Source organism: Bufo gargarizans, chromosome 1 (genome assembly GCF_014858855.1).
Source record: "Bufo gargarizans isolate SCDJY-AF-19 chromosome 1, ASM1485885v1, whole genome shotgun sequence".
Lineage (NCBI taxonomy): Eukaryota > Metazoa > Chordata > Amphibia > Anura > Bufonidae > Bufo > Bufo gargarizans.
In genome coordinates this window covers 752,930,089-752,949,002 of record NC_058080.1, presented here as the reverse complement: position 1 = coordinate 752,949,002, position 18,914 = coordinate 752,930,089, and the positions used below count along the sequence as shown (strand labels likewise).

The 18,914-nt window shown below is 42.0% G+C and overlaps 1 protein-coding gene across 1 annotated transcript in view; it reads left to right on the top strand.

Annotated features, from left to right (window-relative positions):
* Window positions 1-18,914, top strand: part of LOC122930651 (zinc finger protein 208-like) — a 77,038-nt gene that overhangs the window by 35,826 nt on the left and 22,298 nt on the right. The window contains exons 5-7 of the mRNA XM_044284165.1: window positions 103-1,165; window positions 4,087-5,551; window positions 6,394-6,439. Coding sequence (XP_044140100.1) covers window positions 103-1,165; window positions 4,087-5,551; window positions 6,394-6,439 — 2,574 coding nt within the window. The remainder of the gene's footprint in view (window positions 1-102; window positions 1,166-4,086; window positions 5,552-6,393; window positions 6,440-18,914) is intronic.

Below are 18,914 nucleotides of genomic sequence, written 5' to 3'. Positions count from 1 at the left end.
GGCCTTCATAATAATAAATGATCTTTTCTCCTCATCTAGAACATTGACTCATCTAGAATGCAATATCTAAGACCGTCTAATGACTTTTACAATATTTCACAGATTGTTCAGCAGAAGAAAGAGTTGAGCAATAATAAATATACACAGACATATGTGAGAGGTGATGACCAGTGGAAGGAGGACATTCCTACAGAGACATTTGTGAGAGGTGATGAGCTGACTAAGGAAGACCTTCCTACAGAGACATATGTAAGGAATGATGAGCTGCCTAAGGAAGACCTTCCTACAGAGACATATGTAAGGGATGATGAGCTGCCTAAGGAAGACCTTCCTACAGAGACATATGTAAGGGACGATGAGCTGCCTAAGGAAGACCTTCCTACAGAGACATATGTGAGAGGTGATAAGCTGCCTGAGGAAGACCTTCCTACAGAGACATTTGTGAGAGGTGATAAGCTGCCTGAGGAAGACCTTCCTACAGAGACATTTGTGAGAGGTGATGAGCTGCCTGAGGAAGACCTTCCTACAGAGACATTTGTGAGAGGTGATGAGCTGCCTGAGGAAGACCTTCCTACAGAGACATTTGTGAGAGGTGATGAGCTGCCTAAGGAAGACCTTCCTACAGAGACATATGTAAGGGATGATGAGCTGCCTAAGGAAGACCTTCCTACAGAGACATATGTAAGGGATGATGAGCTGCCTAAGGAAGACCTTCCTACAGAGACATTTGTGAGAGGTGATGAGCTGACTAAGGAAGACCTTCCTACAGAGACATATGTAAGCGGTGATGAGCTGCCGAAGGAAGACCTTCCTACAGAGACATATGTAAGCGGTGAGGAGCTGACTAAGGAAGACCTTCCTGCAGAGACATTTGTGAGAGGTGATGAGCTGCCTAAGGAAGACCTTCCTGCAGAGACATTTGTGAGAGGTGATGAGCTGCCGAAGGAAGACCTTCCTACAGAGACATATGTAAGCGGTGAGGAGCTGACTAAAGAAGACCTTCCTACAGAGACATATGTGAGAGGTGATGAGCTGCCTAATGAAGACCTTCCTACAGAGACATATGTGAGAGGTGATGAGCAGTGTAATGAGAACATTCCTACAGAGACATATATAAGAAGTGATGAGCAACATAAGGAGAACATTCCTACAGATAACCGCCCAGGTGAGTAGTAACCTCTGAAGGCTAGATCCCTGGGAGTTTAAAGGGTCACTGACTTTTCTAAAAACTTTTGGGGGCAGAATTGAGACGGGCTCATACACTTTCTGTCTCGCCTCCTGACCCTAAAAGGTTGCCTTTACACTCTGATCATTCATTTAATGGGGCTGAAAGCACATGGATTTCTGCAAGCCCCATTGGCTGTAACCGATATTCAGTTGCAGAGGTCTGGCATTAAGTAGAAGCAATGGTGATTTCCTCATCTCAAACAGTTTATTGAAACAAAAGCCGACCCCAGTGCTGGGTATACCGCCACAAAATGTCAGTGTGTCAGGAACTTGTCATGTGGCCTTGAGCTTCAATTACAGCTTGACAATGACGTCTCTTGCTGTTCACAAGTCAACTTATTGTCTGCAGAGGAATGGCATCCCACTCTTCTTTAAGGGTGGCCCTCAGGCCATTGAGATTCTGAGGTACAGAGTTACAGTATGAGCCTCTACACGGTGACTCAGCTGATCCCATAGGTTCTCAATGGGATTCAGGTCTGGGGAAAGTGCAGGTCACTCTATTTGAGGTCCCTCAGTCTCCAGCAGCCATTCCCTAATGATGCGACCTCGATGAGCTGGTGCATTGTCGTCCATGAAGATGACATTAGGCCTGTGTTGTTTCTGCAGAGGCACAATAACTGGATTAATAATGTTCTTCAAGTAGTATGGGCTTGTCACTGGACCATTCACACAGTGTAGGGCAGTTCTGTATTGACTAGACACATCTGACCTCACTGTAACACCACCACCACCTAAGGCTTGTCTGGTGACAACAGTGGCTGATGCAGTGCGCTCTCCACGATGTCTGCAACATTGTTGTCGGCCATCATTTCTGCTCAGCGTGAAGCAACTTTCAGCAGTGAAAAGCACTGAGGCCCACTGGTCCCTTGTCCAGCGTAGATGCTCCCTGGCCCATGCAAGACGATGATACCTGTGGTTAGGTACCATTGCAGGTCATATAGTACACAGCCCACGTTGATGTAAACGGTTTAGAATGGTCTGATGTGACAATTCACTGCCTCTCACCTCCCTTAAATGTGCCTGGAGTTGTGTGGCATTCATTATCCGGTTCCACAGGGCATTGTTCACAATAAAGCAGTCATCAGCGTGGGATGTGGCCAAATGACGTCCACTTCTCTTCCTTTCTGTGACTCTCCCAGTCTCTGTATCTCTGTTGCAACCTGCTGATGACACTCTGTGACACTCTAAGCTCAGTGGCCACTTCCATCTAAGAACATCCTGCTTGAAGCCTCGCAATGGCGATGTACTGTTCATCAATTGTTAGGTGTCGTCTTGGTCTCATGATGTCAAAATGTGAACATCATGATGAGGAGGACTGTTTAATACTAATTCTAATTGAACCCAAAAATGTATTGGGAGATTGATGGATCAAACACCTGTTGTGAATTTTGCCGTTAAGCTCCTTGTTTGAGAACAGCAAGTTGTGCAAAGAGTTCTGAAACACTGAACAGTTAGACTTGGGCATTCAGATGTTTAGAGAAGGTCACAGTAAGTTCACCTGTAACGCCCCTTTCACACGAGCGAGTTTTCCGCGTGGGCGCAATGCGTGACATGAACGCATTACACCCGTACTGAATCCTGACCCATTAGTTTCAATGGGTCTGTGTACATGAGCGTTTTTTTCATACATCAGTTCTGCGTTGCGTGAAAAACGCAGCATGTTCTATATTATGCGTTTTTCACGCAGCCCTGGCCCCTTAGAAGTAAATGGGGCTTCGGTGAAAAACGCATTGTATTCGCAAGCAAGTGTGGAAAAATGCGTTTTTCACTGATGGTTGCTAAGAGATGTTTGTAAACCTTACGTTTTTTTATCACGTGCGTGAAAATCGCATTGCACCTGTGCGGAAAAAGTTTCACTGAACGCATCCGGGGCCAATCCGCCACGCTCGTGTGAAAGAGGCCTCAGGGATATTTGGCTTGTGGGTGAAATTTCAGGATGAACCTAAAATGCACTGTAACCTTTAGGCCTCTTTCACACGAGCGTGGCGGATTGGCTCCAGATGCGTTCAGGGTGCGTTCAGTGAATCTCGACACCATTTTGCAAGCATGTTCAGTCAGTTTTGTCTGCAATTGCGTTCAGTTGTTAATTTTTTTTCCGCACAGGTGCAATGCGTTTTGATGCGTTTTTCACACGCGTGATAAAAAAATGAAAGTTTACAAACAACATCTCTTAGGAAACATCAGTGAAAAACACATTGCATCCGCACTTGCTTCCGGATGCAATGCATTTTTCACTGAAGCCCCATTCACTTCTATGGGGACAGGGCTGCGCGAAAAGCGCAGAATATAGAGCATGCTGCGCTTTTCACGCAACGCAGAACTGATGCGAAAAAAAAATGCTCATGTACACAGACCCTTTGAAATGAATGGGTTAGGATTCAGTACGGGTGCTATGCGTTCATGTCACGCATTGCACCTACGTGGAAAACTTGCTTTTTGTGAGTAGTGTATATAATATATAATATATTTCACTTTGCATTTTTTGAAGCACTTTTCTGAATACTATAATTATCAGGGCAGTGCAATTGGTAACTGATTGAGATTGTTTTTCGTGACATATACTTATTTATTATTAAATGTTAGTTATTATTAACATTTAGCATATGTTCCCTTTGTTTTGGCATCATTTTAAAATATTATTTTTAGGACGTTAGTTTGGCAGCAGTTTTTCAAACTTTTGAGAAAAATTTGCAAAACCACTTTTGATTCAGGTCAAATTTATTCATACTTGAAATGAATCTTTTCACCAATTCACTAGAATCAAAATGAATTTCAAGAAGTTCGCTCATCTCTAAAAATATAAATATTATTTAGGTTAGATTTTTCAAAAATAATACAAATGTGTTTTATTCTTGGCAGATGACGGTACCAGGAGCTCAGAGAATGATTGCAATAGCACACAGGACACATATGAAGAGCATGCCGTTATCTCAGATGTACCCTCAGCCGTTCACAGCAATCTATCATCTGATCCCTTCAAACAGCTATCATCTGATTCATCACAGACTGTTAAGGAAAATACAAGTCACAGAAGGAGTGTTGTACGTGAAAGAAAGAACGCAAGGAAGGCATTTTCATGTTCAGAATGTGGAAAATGTTTTGGGCAGAAATCACATCTTGTTAGACATTACAGAATTCACACAGGGGAGAAACCATTTTCATGCCCAGAATGTGGGAAACGTTATGACATCAAATCACTGCTAGTTAGACATCAGAGACGTCACACAGGGGAGAAGCCATTTTCATGTGTGGAATGTGGAAAATGTTACAGTGTTAAATCTCTGCTTGATACACATCTGAGAATTCACACAGGAGAGAGGCCGTTCTTATGTTCAGAATGTGGGAAATGTTTTATTGTTAAATCTCATCTTAATAGACATCTTAGATCTCACACAGGAGAGAGACCGTTTTCATGTTCAGAATGTGGAAAATGTTACAAGGTTAAATCACATCTTATTACACATCAGAAAATTCACACAGAAGTGAAGCCATTTTCATGTTCAGAATGTGGGAAATGTTTTATCCAGGCGCACAATTATCTTAGACATCAAATAAGTCACACAGGGGAGAAGCCATTTTCATGTTCAGAATGTGGGAAATGTTTTAAGCAAAAATATGAACTTCTTAGCCATCAGAGAAATCACACAGGGGCAAAACCATTTTCGTGTTCGGAATGTGGCAAATGTTTTAAACGAAAATCACACGTGGTTGAACATCAAAAAACTCACACAGGAGAGAAGCCATTTTTTTGTTCAGAATGTGGAAAATGTTTTGTCCAGAAATCAAAACTTGATAGACATCAGAAAAGTCACACAGGGGAGAAGCCATTTTCATGTTCAGAATGTGGAAAAGGTTTTATCACTAAATCAACTCTAGTTATGCATCAGAGAACTCACACGGGGGAGAAGCCATTTTCATGTCCAGAATGCTGTAAATGCTATACTCGGAAATCACATCTTGTTGAACATGTGAAGAGTCACACAGGAGAGAAACCATTTTCATGTTCAGAATGTGGGAAATGTTTTATACAGAAATCACGTCTTGTCAAACATCAGAGAATTCACACAGGAGAGAAGTCATTTTCATGTGCAGAATCTGGGAAACGTTATAACGTTAAATCAAAACATGATACACATCGGAGAATTCACACAGGAGAGAAGCCGTTTTCATGTTCAGAATGTGGCATGTGTTTCTCAAGGAAGAAAAGTCTTCTTAAGCATCAGAACGTTCACAGAGGGGAAAAGCCTTTTTCATGTTCTGTATGTGGAAAGTGTTTTAACCGAAAGTCAGCTCTTCTTGGGCATCAAAAAACTCACACAAGGAAGTAGCCATTTTTGTTTTTGTTTGTTTTTTAACAAATATCTGTTTTATTTGTTTTTCACAAAGAAAATATAGGCATTATTTGCAGTGTTACAGAATAGAATAGTACAACGTTATAAATTCTCTTTCACATATTTGCAAATACAGTTTTAATGTTTTATTGACACATAATACAGGAACAAATACATTCAAAGTACAGATAGCAATCCTAAAATGAACCAGCATGGTGTGCTACGCTGTTTATATAGCTCACTGCTCCGTTCCATGCATTACAACCTCCGCACTACGCAAGAAAAACCAAAAAAGGAAAAAAATAGCGTAGCGTACCTTGTTTTAGACTGAGGGGTCATGTAATACCTGCTACATCTGTAATGTCACATCATAATAGAGAATGGGAAATAAAGGTCTGTTATCCAAAAAGCAAATAGAAGCCATATAACACACAGATATATCAGCCATGTGCAGAGAGTATTTCACAGTAATATTTATTACTGCATCTCACAACTTGTTAACAACCTATAATAAACCTTTGCTGTTAAAACTTTCATTTGTGTGTTTTTTTTTTAAACAAAATGTTTTTATTTTTGCAGGAAAAGACATGTACAAATTAAGTTCAAAGCGTAAATTGTCGTTTACAAATCATTTCCATAAAACAATTGTAGTATAAAAAGAATGGGCACTCTTATATCTGGACCACACAGTTGGTAAAGCGACACTAATTTAATAATGATTAATAGGTTAATAGCAGTACATAAACATTCTATGCCCTATCTAAAATTACACTCTTACAATAATAAAATTAATATAAGAATAAAAAGATAAAATAAGATTTTTATATTTATAAAGGATTGACAATGTAGAGGGACTTCAATCCGCTGAAATAGCTGATAAGGTAAGAAGGTCAGGAGATCTGATAAACCTGCCAGATGCAAGAACAGGTGTGGAACCTAGATCTGTTCCAACTGCCTGTGTGTAGTGGATCAGCTACGGCAGTGGTGAAGACCGAATACCGAGTTAGTCCCCAAAAAAGTAGATATAAGTGATGTGAAACTAAAGATAAAGAAAAAAACGTGAATATAGAATACCCTGGTCAGGGTATATAACAAAGTGCAATAATATGCATCTGAATGCAACTAAAGCAATCAATAACACTACAAATTCAGTGAATAAGTGTACATTCCTAAAAATATATAATAGTGATTGGAGACCAGCAAAGTTCGATCCTCAAACAACTTTGTAAAATCCACAAGTGTCTCTGGAAATTTTAAAATAGCAGGAGATTTATAATACTGGATCCACACAGTTCTTATGGAATAGCACGGGGTTAAAGTCCACCAGGTTTCAGCAGAGACTATCCAAGGTCTGGTATGTCTCAATGTAACGGAATAATGTTGCAACAGTCAGTATAAATGTAGCAGTATTGATAATGACTTACTTTCATTGAATCCTGCCGTCCACCGTGGCGTCCCACGTGGTGTAGATAGCAGGGTAAAGGAGTCTTACTGCCGCTTGGAACGCCTGCAGGATCCGGTCTGGTAATCTTTGGATCTTCAGTCCTCACTCCAAGCGCTGACCGTGCTATGCTGTGAATGCAGGCTGTGTTAACTTGATTGGAATAGATGTTCCACCTGCAATTCAGTCACACCCTTAGGTAGCTACACGATAGCTCAAGGCCGCAATTCCTTTTGGTTTTCTTTATAAGCGCTTATTCGATCCGGACCAATATAACAAATTTTATAGTTTGTAGTTGTCCGGTTTTAGTCAGCTCCAATATCCTCCACGCCAGGCGCGTTTCGAAGGTTTTCTTCCTTCTTCCTCAGTGGCTGCATTGGAACTGACTTACTAGCCGACTTTTTATAGCAGTTACCTTCCAGCAGGAGCTTACACAAGTCCCAAAATGGATCCAAAAAGATCTGGATTCCGCATGTATATTTTCTATGTGGTGCGTCATTGATGCGGTTCATCCGCGGTTTTTTATGCACACATGCGTTTTTTATGTCATATAATTTTGGGTTCAGCAGAAACCATCCCCATGTTCGATATATGTTATAGCTAGTTGCGTTCTCCTTTTACATAATTATTTGCTTCAAATGTCACAAAACCTCATTATATGTCTCATAATTTCAGCCTCATAAATATGCTAGCAAATATACCTAATATCTAGAATACTTATATCTATAGACATATTTTATCTGTCAATAAATATTAAAAATTAAAAAAATATAAAAAAATATAAAAGATATTTATTTATAGTTCCAATAGTTTAAAATGATATTAAATCTCTTGGGCATCTTATGTATCTGAACTTTGAGGAAAAGAAATATAAATCATATAGATAATAAATGGCATATCATTAAAATGGCTGGGCTAACTCCAATGTAAAATATGGCATGAATCTATACAGCATTTTGAATCCACTGGGGGACATTGACCACAATGGTTCAGGCAGAGTGCTCACGCTGGGTATAGATGACATGAGGGTGGGGGCCCACAGTGCAGGAAGGGTCATGGTGCTGGTAAACAGCCAAACCAGTAGCCCCCGTGAGCCGCAGGCGCCCACCCCCCTATAGGAACCCAAAGATTTCTAGTTCGGCATTAAGCCCTTCCGGGGCCAAACTGCCGAATTCGAAAATCCTTCTTGACTCAGCCCTAGACATTCGGGCAATGTGATTACCCCCCCTCCAGTGTCGTTCTATCTGTTCAAAAGCTGCAAAGGTAAGATTCCTAGGGTCTTGATTGTGAATAAGTTTAAAATGTCTAGATAGCACATGTTTATCATAGCCTTTCTTAATATTATTAATATGTTCTGCTATTCTGGTTTTTAGGGGTCTTTTGGTCCTGCCAATATATTGTTTTGCACATGGACATTCTATAATATAAATAACGTTAGAACTATTACATGTGAGGAGATCTTTTATTTCAACCGAAAAATTGTTTTGTGTTGATCTCACAAGTGTAGTTTTTTTTCCGCAAAAGACGTACTTTTACAGTTTTTGCAGCACCCGCATCTATGGAACCCACTTCTTTTCAACCATTTATTAATGGACCCGGTATCTTTTAACTGGTTTTTGATAGATGGCGCTAATTTCAAATTTCAAACTAATTTCCAAAGTCCCAATCTTGATCGGGACTTTGGATGTTCAATCGCTCTATACCGTGATCGATCATCAACAGGGCATCAATAGTATGAAATCACAACTAAGGAATTTTGGTAATCTAAAGGAGAGACAAATTGATTTTCTGGCAGAGGGTGTGAGATATATACTCACACACAATTATTTCTATTTTGAGGGGGCTTATTACCTACAGATTCGGGGCACTGCCATGGGCACCAGATTCGCCCCCAGCTATGCCAATCTATTTATGGCACAGTGGGAACAAGAAACCATCAAACCCAGGCTGGGGTCGGATCTGGTGCTATGGCAGCGTTACATCGATGACGTTATATTCATCTGGCAGGGAGATATGTCCAGCTTCCATACATTCTTAGAAGAGATCAATAAGAATGAATATAATCTCAAATTTTCATCCAATATTGACCAGGACTATACAGAGTTCCTAGATATACGGATCACTACCCAAATGAATCAATATATCTGCACTACGTTTCAGAAAGAGGTAGCTAAGAATAGCTTTATCCTCTTTTCCAGCTGCCATCTACCATCTTGGCTACTAAATATTCCAACTGGTCAATTCCGCAGAATTAAGAGGAATTGTACCAGTTCAGCTGGATTTGAGGAGGAGGCTACCAACATGAAAGCAAAATTTTTAGCTAAAAAATATCCAGAGACAGTGGTTGACTGTGCCCTACAAAGAGTTAGGACGATGGATAGGAAGAAGTTCTTTGAGGCCAAGCAGAAGAAAGCCGACATTACTATTGATGATAATAAGTTTCGCATAATACTACCTTACAATATACAGCGTTAGAAAATTGAACAGAGTATTAAAAATCACTGGCACCTAATCCAGAAGGACAAGACTATAGGTGCTCTGGTCCCACTAATACCGGAGATAGTATATACGAAGGCCCCCAATTTGGGTTTGAAATTAGCGCCATCTATCAAAAACCAGTTAAAAGATACCGGGTCCATTAATAAATGGTTGAAAAGAAGTGGGTTCCATAGATGCGGGTGCTGCAAAAACTGTAAAAGTACGTCTTTTGCGAAAAAAAACTACACTTGTGAGATCAACACAAAACAATTTTTCGGTTGAAATAAAAGATCTCCTCACATGTAATAGTTCTAACGTTATTTATATTATAGAATGTCCATGTGCAAAACAATATATTGGCAGGACCAAAAGACCTCTAAAAACCAGAATAGCAGAACATATTAATAATATTAAGAAAGGCTATGATAAACATGTGCTATCTAGACATTTTAAACTTATTCACAATCAAGACCCTAGGAATCTTACCTTTGCAGCTTTTGAACAGATAGAACGACACTGGAGGGGGGGTAATCACATTGCCCGAATGTCTAGGGCTGAGTCAAGAAGGATTTTCGGATTCGGCAGTTTGGCCCCGGCAGGGCTTAATGCCGAACTAGAAATCTTTGGGTTCCTATAGGGGGGTGGGCGCCTGCGGCTCACGGGGGCTACTGGTTTGGCTGTTTACCAGCACCATGACCCTTCCTGCACTGTGGGCCCCCACCCTCATGTCATCTATACCCAGCGTGAGCACTCTGCCCGAACCATTGTGGTCAATGTCCCCCAGTGGATTCAAAATGCTGTATAGATTCATGCCATATTTTACATTGGAGTTAGCCCAGCCATTTTAATGATATGCCATTTATTATCTATATGATTTATATTTCTTTTCCTCAAAGTTCAGATACATAAGATGCCCAAGAGATTTAATATCATTTTAAACTATTGGAACTATAAATAAATATCTTTTATATTTTTTTATATTTTTATAATTTTTAATATTTATTGACAGATAAAATATGTCTATAGATATAAGTATTCTAGATATTAAGTATATTTGCTAGCATATTTATGAGGCTGAAATTATGAGACATATAATGAGGTTTTGTGACATTTGAAGCAAATAATTATGTAAAAGAAGAACGCAACTAGCTATAACATATATCGAACATGGGGATGGTTTCTGCTGAACCCAAAATTATATGACATAAAAAACGCATGTGTGCATAAAAAACCGCGGATGAACCGCATCAATGACGCACCACATAGAAAATATACATGCGGAATCCAGATCTTTTTGGATCCATTTTGGGACTTGTGTAAGCTCCTGCTGGAAGGTAACTGCTATAAAAAGTCGGCTAGTAAGTCAGTTCCAATGCAGCCACTGAGGAAGAAGGAAGAAAACCTTCGAAACGCGCCTGGCGTGGAGGATATTGGAGCTGACTAAAACCGGACAACTACAAACTATAAAATTTGTTATATTGGTCCGGATCGAATAAGCGCTTATAAAGAAAACCAAAAGGAATTGCGGCCTTGAGCTATCGTGTAGCTACCTAAGGGTGTGACTGAATTGCAGGTGGAACATCTATTCCAATCAAGTTAACACAGCCTGCATTCACAGCATAGCACGGTCAGCGCTTGGAGTGAGGACTGAAGATCCAAAGATTACCAGACCGGATCCTGCAGGCGTTCCAAGCGGCAGTAAGACTCCTTTACCCTGCTATCTACACCACGTGGGACGCCACGGTGGACGGCAGGATTCAATGAAAGTAAGTCATTATCAATACTGCTACATTTATACTGACTGTTGCAACATTATTCCGTTACATTGAGACATACCAGACCTTGGATAGTCTCTGCTGAAACCTGGTGGACTTTAACCCCGTGCTATTCCATAAGAACTGTGTGGATCCAGTATTATAAATCTCCTATTTTTAAATTTCCAGAGACACTTGTGGATTTTACAAAGTTGTTTGAGGATCGAACTTTGCTGGTCTCCAATCACTATTATATATTTTTAGGAATGTACACTTATTCACTGAATTTGTAGTGTTATTGAATACCTGACCAGGGTATTCTATATTCACGTTTTTTTCTTTATCTTTAGTTTCACATCACTTATATCTACTTTTTTGGGGACTAACTCGGTATTCGGTCTTCACCACTGCCGTAGCTGATCCACTACACACAGGCAGTTGGAACAGATCTAGGTTCCACACCTGTTCTTGCATCTGGCAGGTTTATCAGATCTCCTGACCTTCTTACCTTATCAGCTATTTCAGCGGATTGAAGTCCCTCTACATTGTCAATCCTTTATAAATATAAAAATCTTATTTTATCTTTTTATTCTTATATTAATTTTATTATTGTAAGAGTGTAATTTTAGATAGGGCATAGAATGTTTATGTACTGCTATTAACCTCTATGAATGTTGATTATTGTCATTAATAAATTAGTGTCGCTTTACCAACTGTGTGGTCCAGATATAAGAGTGCCCATTCTTTTTATACTACAATTGTTTTTTCGGTGGTCGGGGTACGACATCTGACTGGTGCACCTTGCCATCTTGAATCAGGGGTGAGCCGTCCTTTTCTTTATATTATTTCCATAAAACAGACATTGATGACTATTTCACAAAAAATAAATAAAAAACTGTTAGAACGTAAAAGATTCATACAATTCGATCCTCAATGTCAATTATTCATTCTCAAAACCTTTCTTTTAAGAGTCCCCCTCCCGGATCTGAGAAAACCTATCCCCCCCCCCCCCCCCCCCCTCACCCCATCCCTACCCGTCCCCTAAACAAACCTAACTTTCATCCTGCTAGGACACCAAACTGCCGACTCGGCAATTACCATACATTTTGACAGACATGGGCTAAAGGTATTATGTCGAAATACGAGTAACGTCTCGATCAGTCATAAAAAACATGTCATTGAGCCAAACGACCTAACGTCCCTTTCAGCTGCTCCTCTAAATACCACTTCGTTAGTGTAAAAGGTTTCATGATGCTCTCAATTTCCGAATCAGAGAAGAACTGTGTCAGGAAGCCTCTCCATCTCTTCAGAAATTTGCCTCCCTTCCCTTCTTTATGTCTTACTACCTCCCTTCGCTCCAAGGCCAGTAATTCTTTTGAGATAGGTTAAAATGTCATCTCTAGAGGGGACTGAAGGCTCTAGCCAGTGTTGCAGTATGCTCCTTTTAGCTACCATACATAGTGCATGGAAAAGGGTTGGCAGTCTACGTTCCAAAAGGACCCCATCCCTCAATTCCTCCCAGTAATAAAACAAAAATATCATAGGGCTCAAAGGGACCGTCAGATTCCAACTATCCTTTAATATCTGGGCTACCTGATTCCACAGGCTTTGGATTTGAGGGCAGGACCATATACCATGGAATAGGTCTGTGTACATTGTCTTACATTTTGGGCAACTAGTGAGCCTGTCCGGCCTATTGGGAGCTGCCGGGAGATTGAAAGCATAGATGGCATTATGCATTAGCCTAAAATGTGTGTTCCTCCATGTTTCATTGATAACTGAATTCCTTAAAGCCCACCATCCTTTTAAGATCTTCTCCCCTGCCTCATCATCCTCCAAGATACGGGCCCATGGGCGAAACGCCAGATGTGGTAAACCGTCCCCCAGAATCTCACGTAATTGGGAGTACAAGAGAGATATGGACTGTGGGCCTGTACCCTTCAGTACTATTTTATAAAATTCATTTTTCGTTGATACCTTTGAAACATCTCTCAACCTATCAGTCAGGAATTTACTGACCTGGGCATATTCAATTATTTGAAAGGGACTCAGATGGAAAACGTCCCTAACCTCCTGATATGATAGCCACCTATTCTCGGTCGTATGCAACAACTGTTGGGTCGTTAGTATTCCCTTCTGTTTCCATTCCTTAAACAGGGCATTACTCCTACCCTGCTCGAATTCCGGATGCCCCCACAAAGGCATACATTTCGAAACCCTCTGGCAAAGTCGTAAATTCTTCCTAATAGTTCGCCAAGCTGCCCAAGTGTGGCGGAATATAATCGAATTCCGTAAGTGCATGGGGAGGGCTCTCAAGGCCGTGTGTAGCAAGGTGCAAGGATCCCATGGTGCACAAAGTTCCTTCTCCAAAGCATAGTCAGAGTGGTAATTGGTATGACGCAGCCAATCAATAATATGTCTGAGAAGACATGCATGATTATATAGTCTGATGTCAGGCATATTCATTCCCCCCTTAATTTTAAGGGCCATCAGCTTCCTCAGACTTATTCTTGGTCTCCCACCTTTCCAGATAAAGCATGTCACCTCACCATGAAGTCTGCTGATGTCCACATGCTTAATCAGCAAGGGCAGCGTTTGGAGAGGATAAAGAAGTCTGGAGAAACTGATCATTTTGACTAAATGAGTTCTGCCTAGTAGGGATAGGGGCAAATTCTGCCATTTTCACAACTCAAATGTCACCTTGTTCAAAAGAGGGGTATAGTTCAAACCATACAGGGACTCTGCTCTAGGACCTATCTTGATCCCTAAATATGTAATGTGGTCTTTAGCTACTGGTATTCCGCCTATATCACTCCTCGGGTTCAATCTTGTCCCCTCCCTCCTTAACTGTAAGAGAGCACACTTAGATGTATTTATTTTGAAACCTGAAAACTGACCAAAGTCTGCTATGGTGTTCAATACCGCTTGTAGATCTGAAACAGGGTTTTCCATAAATAAAAGTATATCATCAGCGAAAAAAATAGCTTTCAGTTCAGTGTTCCCTATTCTAATGCCCTTAAAAATCCCATCAGAGTTTAAGAGTCGAACCAGTGGCTCCACAGCCAGATTGAACAGCAAGGGGGATAAGGGACAACCCTGTCTGGTTCCCCTATGCAAGCTAAAAGGGTCAGAAAGAAAGCCCTGCATGCCTATACTGGCCATAGGGGTTGCGTACAACTGAGAAAGGTACTCCCTGAAAGAGCCCCTCACCCCAAACTTGTCCAGCACCCTCCCTAGCCACTCCCAGTGTATTTTATCAAAGGCTTTCTCAGCGTCTAGGGTGACTATGGAGGGTGCCGACCCATCTCCCTTTCTCCAGCCCACCTCATCCAAGACCGCCAGGACCCGACGTATGTTGGTGACCGCCGATCGGTTTCTTATGAAACCAACCTGTAGTGGGCTGATCAAACCCGGGAGGATACGTGCTAATCTGTTAGCCATAACTTTCGAGAGGATTTTAACATCCTGATTAATGAGAGAAATCGGTCTGTATGACGCGGGGTCTTCAGCTGGCTCTTTAGGGAGCATGCGTATATATGTGCCATGTTCATTTGGGCGGATAGCCTTTTCCCCTGTAGGAGAACATTCCCTAACTTAGATAATACTGGCGATATTTGTACTTTTAGAGCTTTATAAAAGTCACCTGAATAACTGCCGGGTCCTGGCGCCTTATTCCCAGGTAATTGTTATATCGTACTCTGTATTTCCCCTTCCGTAATGGGCATATTGAGCTGAGCCAAATCCTCCTGTGCGATTTTCGGGAGATTTAAACCATCTAGGAAGCTGGGTTCTGCCACTACACTACCGGATGGTTTACTATATAGGTCAGAGTAGTAACTTCTAAAGATTTTCAAGATGTCGGGAGGGCTGGGACCTTAAAATTCCTGCAGAGCCTCGTAGATGAGTGATTGGGGTTGTTTGTCTACGCCCCTTAGCCAAATTGGCCAAGAGTCTGCCGGCCTTGTTACTAAATTTGTGTAGCTCCAATTCCCACCTGGCTTTATGGAAACCCTCCTTTCTCATTGCCCAAAGCTCAAAATCCCTTCTAGCTGCAATCCATTTGTCTTTGTTTTCTAATGACTAAGCTTGCACAAAAGCCCTGTAACAACTCTGAACTTCTTGGCTGCTCTTAACGAACTGTATCTTAGTAGCCCTCTTGAGATCTGTTATATACGCTATCAACCTGCCTCTTAGAACTGACTTGCCCGCTTCCCAGAAAAGTAGAGGGTCAGTTTCATGCTCCTGGTTGAGAGTGCTGTTTTCCAGCCACCAACCCCGTAGTAATTCTACAAAAGTCTCGTCATCTGCCAGAAAAGACGGGAATTTCCAGATTCGTTCTGCCCCTCTCGGTTCCACATCCGCCAATGTCAAAACCACTGGTGAATGGTCCGAGATCACCCAATTTTCAATGGCTACGTCACTAACTCTGGGAAGAAGTTCTGGTTTTTAACCAGTAGTCTATGCGAGACCATGAATTTTGTGCATGGGAGAAGTGGGTGAAATCTCGGTCATCAGGATGCGAGATCTGCCAGGCATCCACCACTGCAATGTCCTCTGTAAGAGAAGACAAAACCCCTCTCCTCCCATGGACTTTTTTCCTCAACAGATCTAAATGCTTACGGTCCTCACTTTCAACCATTGTGGCATTGAAATCCCCTCCCACCAGTATGTTACCCACGGGATCTACCAAAATTTTATTTCTCAGGGAGGCAAAAAAATGACCTTGCATTATATTGCGGGCATATACATTGTACAGGTTGAGATTCCTGTTCCCATCTTTCATTGTTAGTACTAGCACCCTGCCCTCATCATCTGCAGCATGCCCTTGGATCCTATGCACTAAATTCTTATGCACCAGAGTGATCACACCCGCTTTACCTTGCATTGCTGGAGACCCATAGACCTTTCCCACCCACAGCCTTGACATTCTCATAAAATCCGCCTCTAGGTGGTGTGTTTCCTGCAGAAACGCAATATCTGCCCCCAGGATGATGCAGCACCATTATACGTTTCTGTGGGGAACGCAGGCCCTTGACGTTCCAAGTTATAATCTTAACCATTACACCACATTTTCAATATGTTCTTCCCCCAGCTGTCACATGTAAAAGCCTTGAAGATTAGCCGGACAATTCTAACATAACTGTAACATAGATAAAGAACGTATAGGAACAGCATTGAGTAACCTGTGAAGGAAAGTAAACAAAACATCACATCGTGGGCTTCACTTTTTTCTGGTACCATAATACATTCCACATACTTCCCCCTGGTTTGCTCACATCGGAGGTCGAAAACTACCAGACCAAAACAGCCCCCTCATTAATTTCTTCCTCCCCCCTTTACGGAGGTGTTCATATGTGATGCATAGCGACCTTCACTTTCGCTGCCTCCGTTGGTTACTAGACGAAAAATTTAGGACCTCTTCCTTCCGCTGCGACTTGTCACCAAAAGTCCCTTGCGAACTAATCTGTGTGCTATGCGGCCCTTTTCTTTCTTTTTCCGCCTGGTCCTCGGGGTCTGAGATGTATGGGCCTTGCGCAAAAAAAGCTGTAGCATCTGAGGCATTATTAAAGTTGCTATAAACTCGGTCCGCACACTTCACCTTCAAAACTGCCGGGTAGAGTAGTTGGAAACGTATTTTCCTCTAGAACAATGACGTGCATATTTCACTGAAACCTCTTCTTTTTTTTGTGATCACTGCCGAGTAATCATTGAAGAGCATGATTTTTTGCCCCCTGTAAGTCATAGGTTCTTTTCGCGCCCTAAAAGCACGTATAATGTCCTCCTTATCAGAGACATCGAGGTTCTTCATTATGACCTGTCTACCCCTCTGCGAACGATTAGATATCTCCTTGGTTCCCCCAGGAGGGCTTTGTAGTGACCCCAATCTATGCGCTCTTTCCACTTTGCAGGGAATCGACAGTCCCAGCGCTCTGGGAAGTTCTGACTCACATATATGTTTAAGTTCCGAGCCCGGTATGTCCTCTGGGAGACCCACTAACCTGAGATTACTACGGCGTGAGCGGTTTTCAAGGTCATCTACCTTATCTTTCAGCTCATTCACCATCTGCATCAGCGTTTTCACTCGCGATTGCGTGCCTTGTAGATCCTCCTCCACACAGGACGTCCTCTGTTCAAGCTCCTCTATGCGGTACCCCTGCTGGTTGTAGGCTTCCTGCAGCTCTGTGAGGGATTCCTGTATCGTCGCTGCCAGTGTGGACTTGAGATCAGGTGCCAGGTGTGCAGCAACCTCTATTGCCAACGTCTTGAGATCCTTATGCAGCCGCTTTGGCCGCGGCTCGTCTCCGTCCTCCGGCTTCTTCCCGCTACGAAGCAGGTACCTCTCCATACAAGGTAGACTTTCTTCCGACACTCACCACACTTCGTGTGGTTAACTGAGCCCGCAGGCGGCAATCGGAGGGTAATGTTGTCCGGGAAGGTGGCGGAGCTCCGCTAAGCGCGACTCCTCATACCAGCGCCGGAACCGGAAGCCTTGTGTGGTTTTTTGTTCTATTATGTCTTTCTTTATACCACAGTTCAGATATTGCCTCAGAGCCTAAGGATTTGAGGAAATGCTGGTAGGCATAGTGTGCAAAGAGTGAAGGGAAGATTACACCATGGTTACCAGACTTTTGGGATTTTTTTTAGACCTTTTATGTTGATGAGAAATAAACTTTTTATTTGGGGTTAAACGTATTACATTTATTGCACCACTGAGCTAGACAAGAACGATTCCTATCCATCCATCTATAGTTTTGTGTGCTAAGAAAAGAATCTCCTGTAGCATTATATGGATCTGAAGTTGCCACTGATCCTTATCAAGAAGATCCAACACGCCGATCCCTAGAGGGTAGCTGGTAGTATAAACTAGGCAAACTCAGAAAGTGTTACGAATGTAATGTTATAAATGTACAGCACTGCCTCCCCTTCAAACAGCTTATCGGCAGGGTGCTAGGTGTCAGACCCCTGCAGATAAGATATTCATGACTTATCTTGAGGATAGGTCATCAATATAAATGGCAGGACAATTCCTTTAAGTCTTTCCTTGACTTGGAGAGCCTGAAGGGAGCCAATAATATTGGTTCATCCTTGGTCACAATAGGATCGGAGACCTCAACAGATTTCTGTTCCTCTCTGATCCTCTCTCAGTGATATGTCTGTCAATATTAACTGCTATACAAATTAGGCTGTTCAGGGGAAATTGAACCGTGGCAGAGATGCAAACAACACTAAGGCCCCTTGCAGACGAGCGTGAAAAAGTAATGCGTGAAAACCACCACTCATGTACACAGACCCATTGAAATGAATGGGTCCGGATTCCGTGCGGGTGCAATGCGTTGGCATCACACATTGCACCCGCACGGAATACTCGCTCATGTAAAAGGGGCCTAACTACAGAGGGTGGTGTATTTCCAAACACTTAGCAGTAACCCACCATCTAAAATCTGCCAAAATTTCTTCAACCGCCCTGCAGTACAGCACAAAGCCCCGATCTCCAGCACAAAGTATAAGAGGGTCATTTATTAAGACTGGCATTTTAGACCCTAAAACAGGCATAGAAAATGATGAATGAGACGGGCCTCCTGGCCCGTCCTCCGCCGCGCCCAATTTTTTTGATCTGTCGTGATAGGAAAAAAGTCACAGATTGCAATCTGTGCTCGAAAAACACCAAATATAGGCGTATGT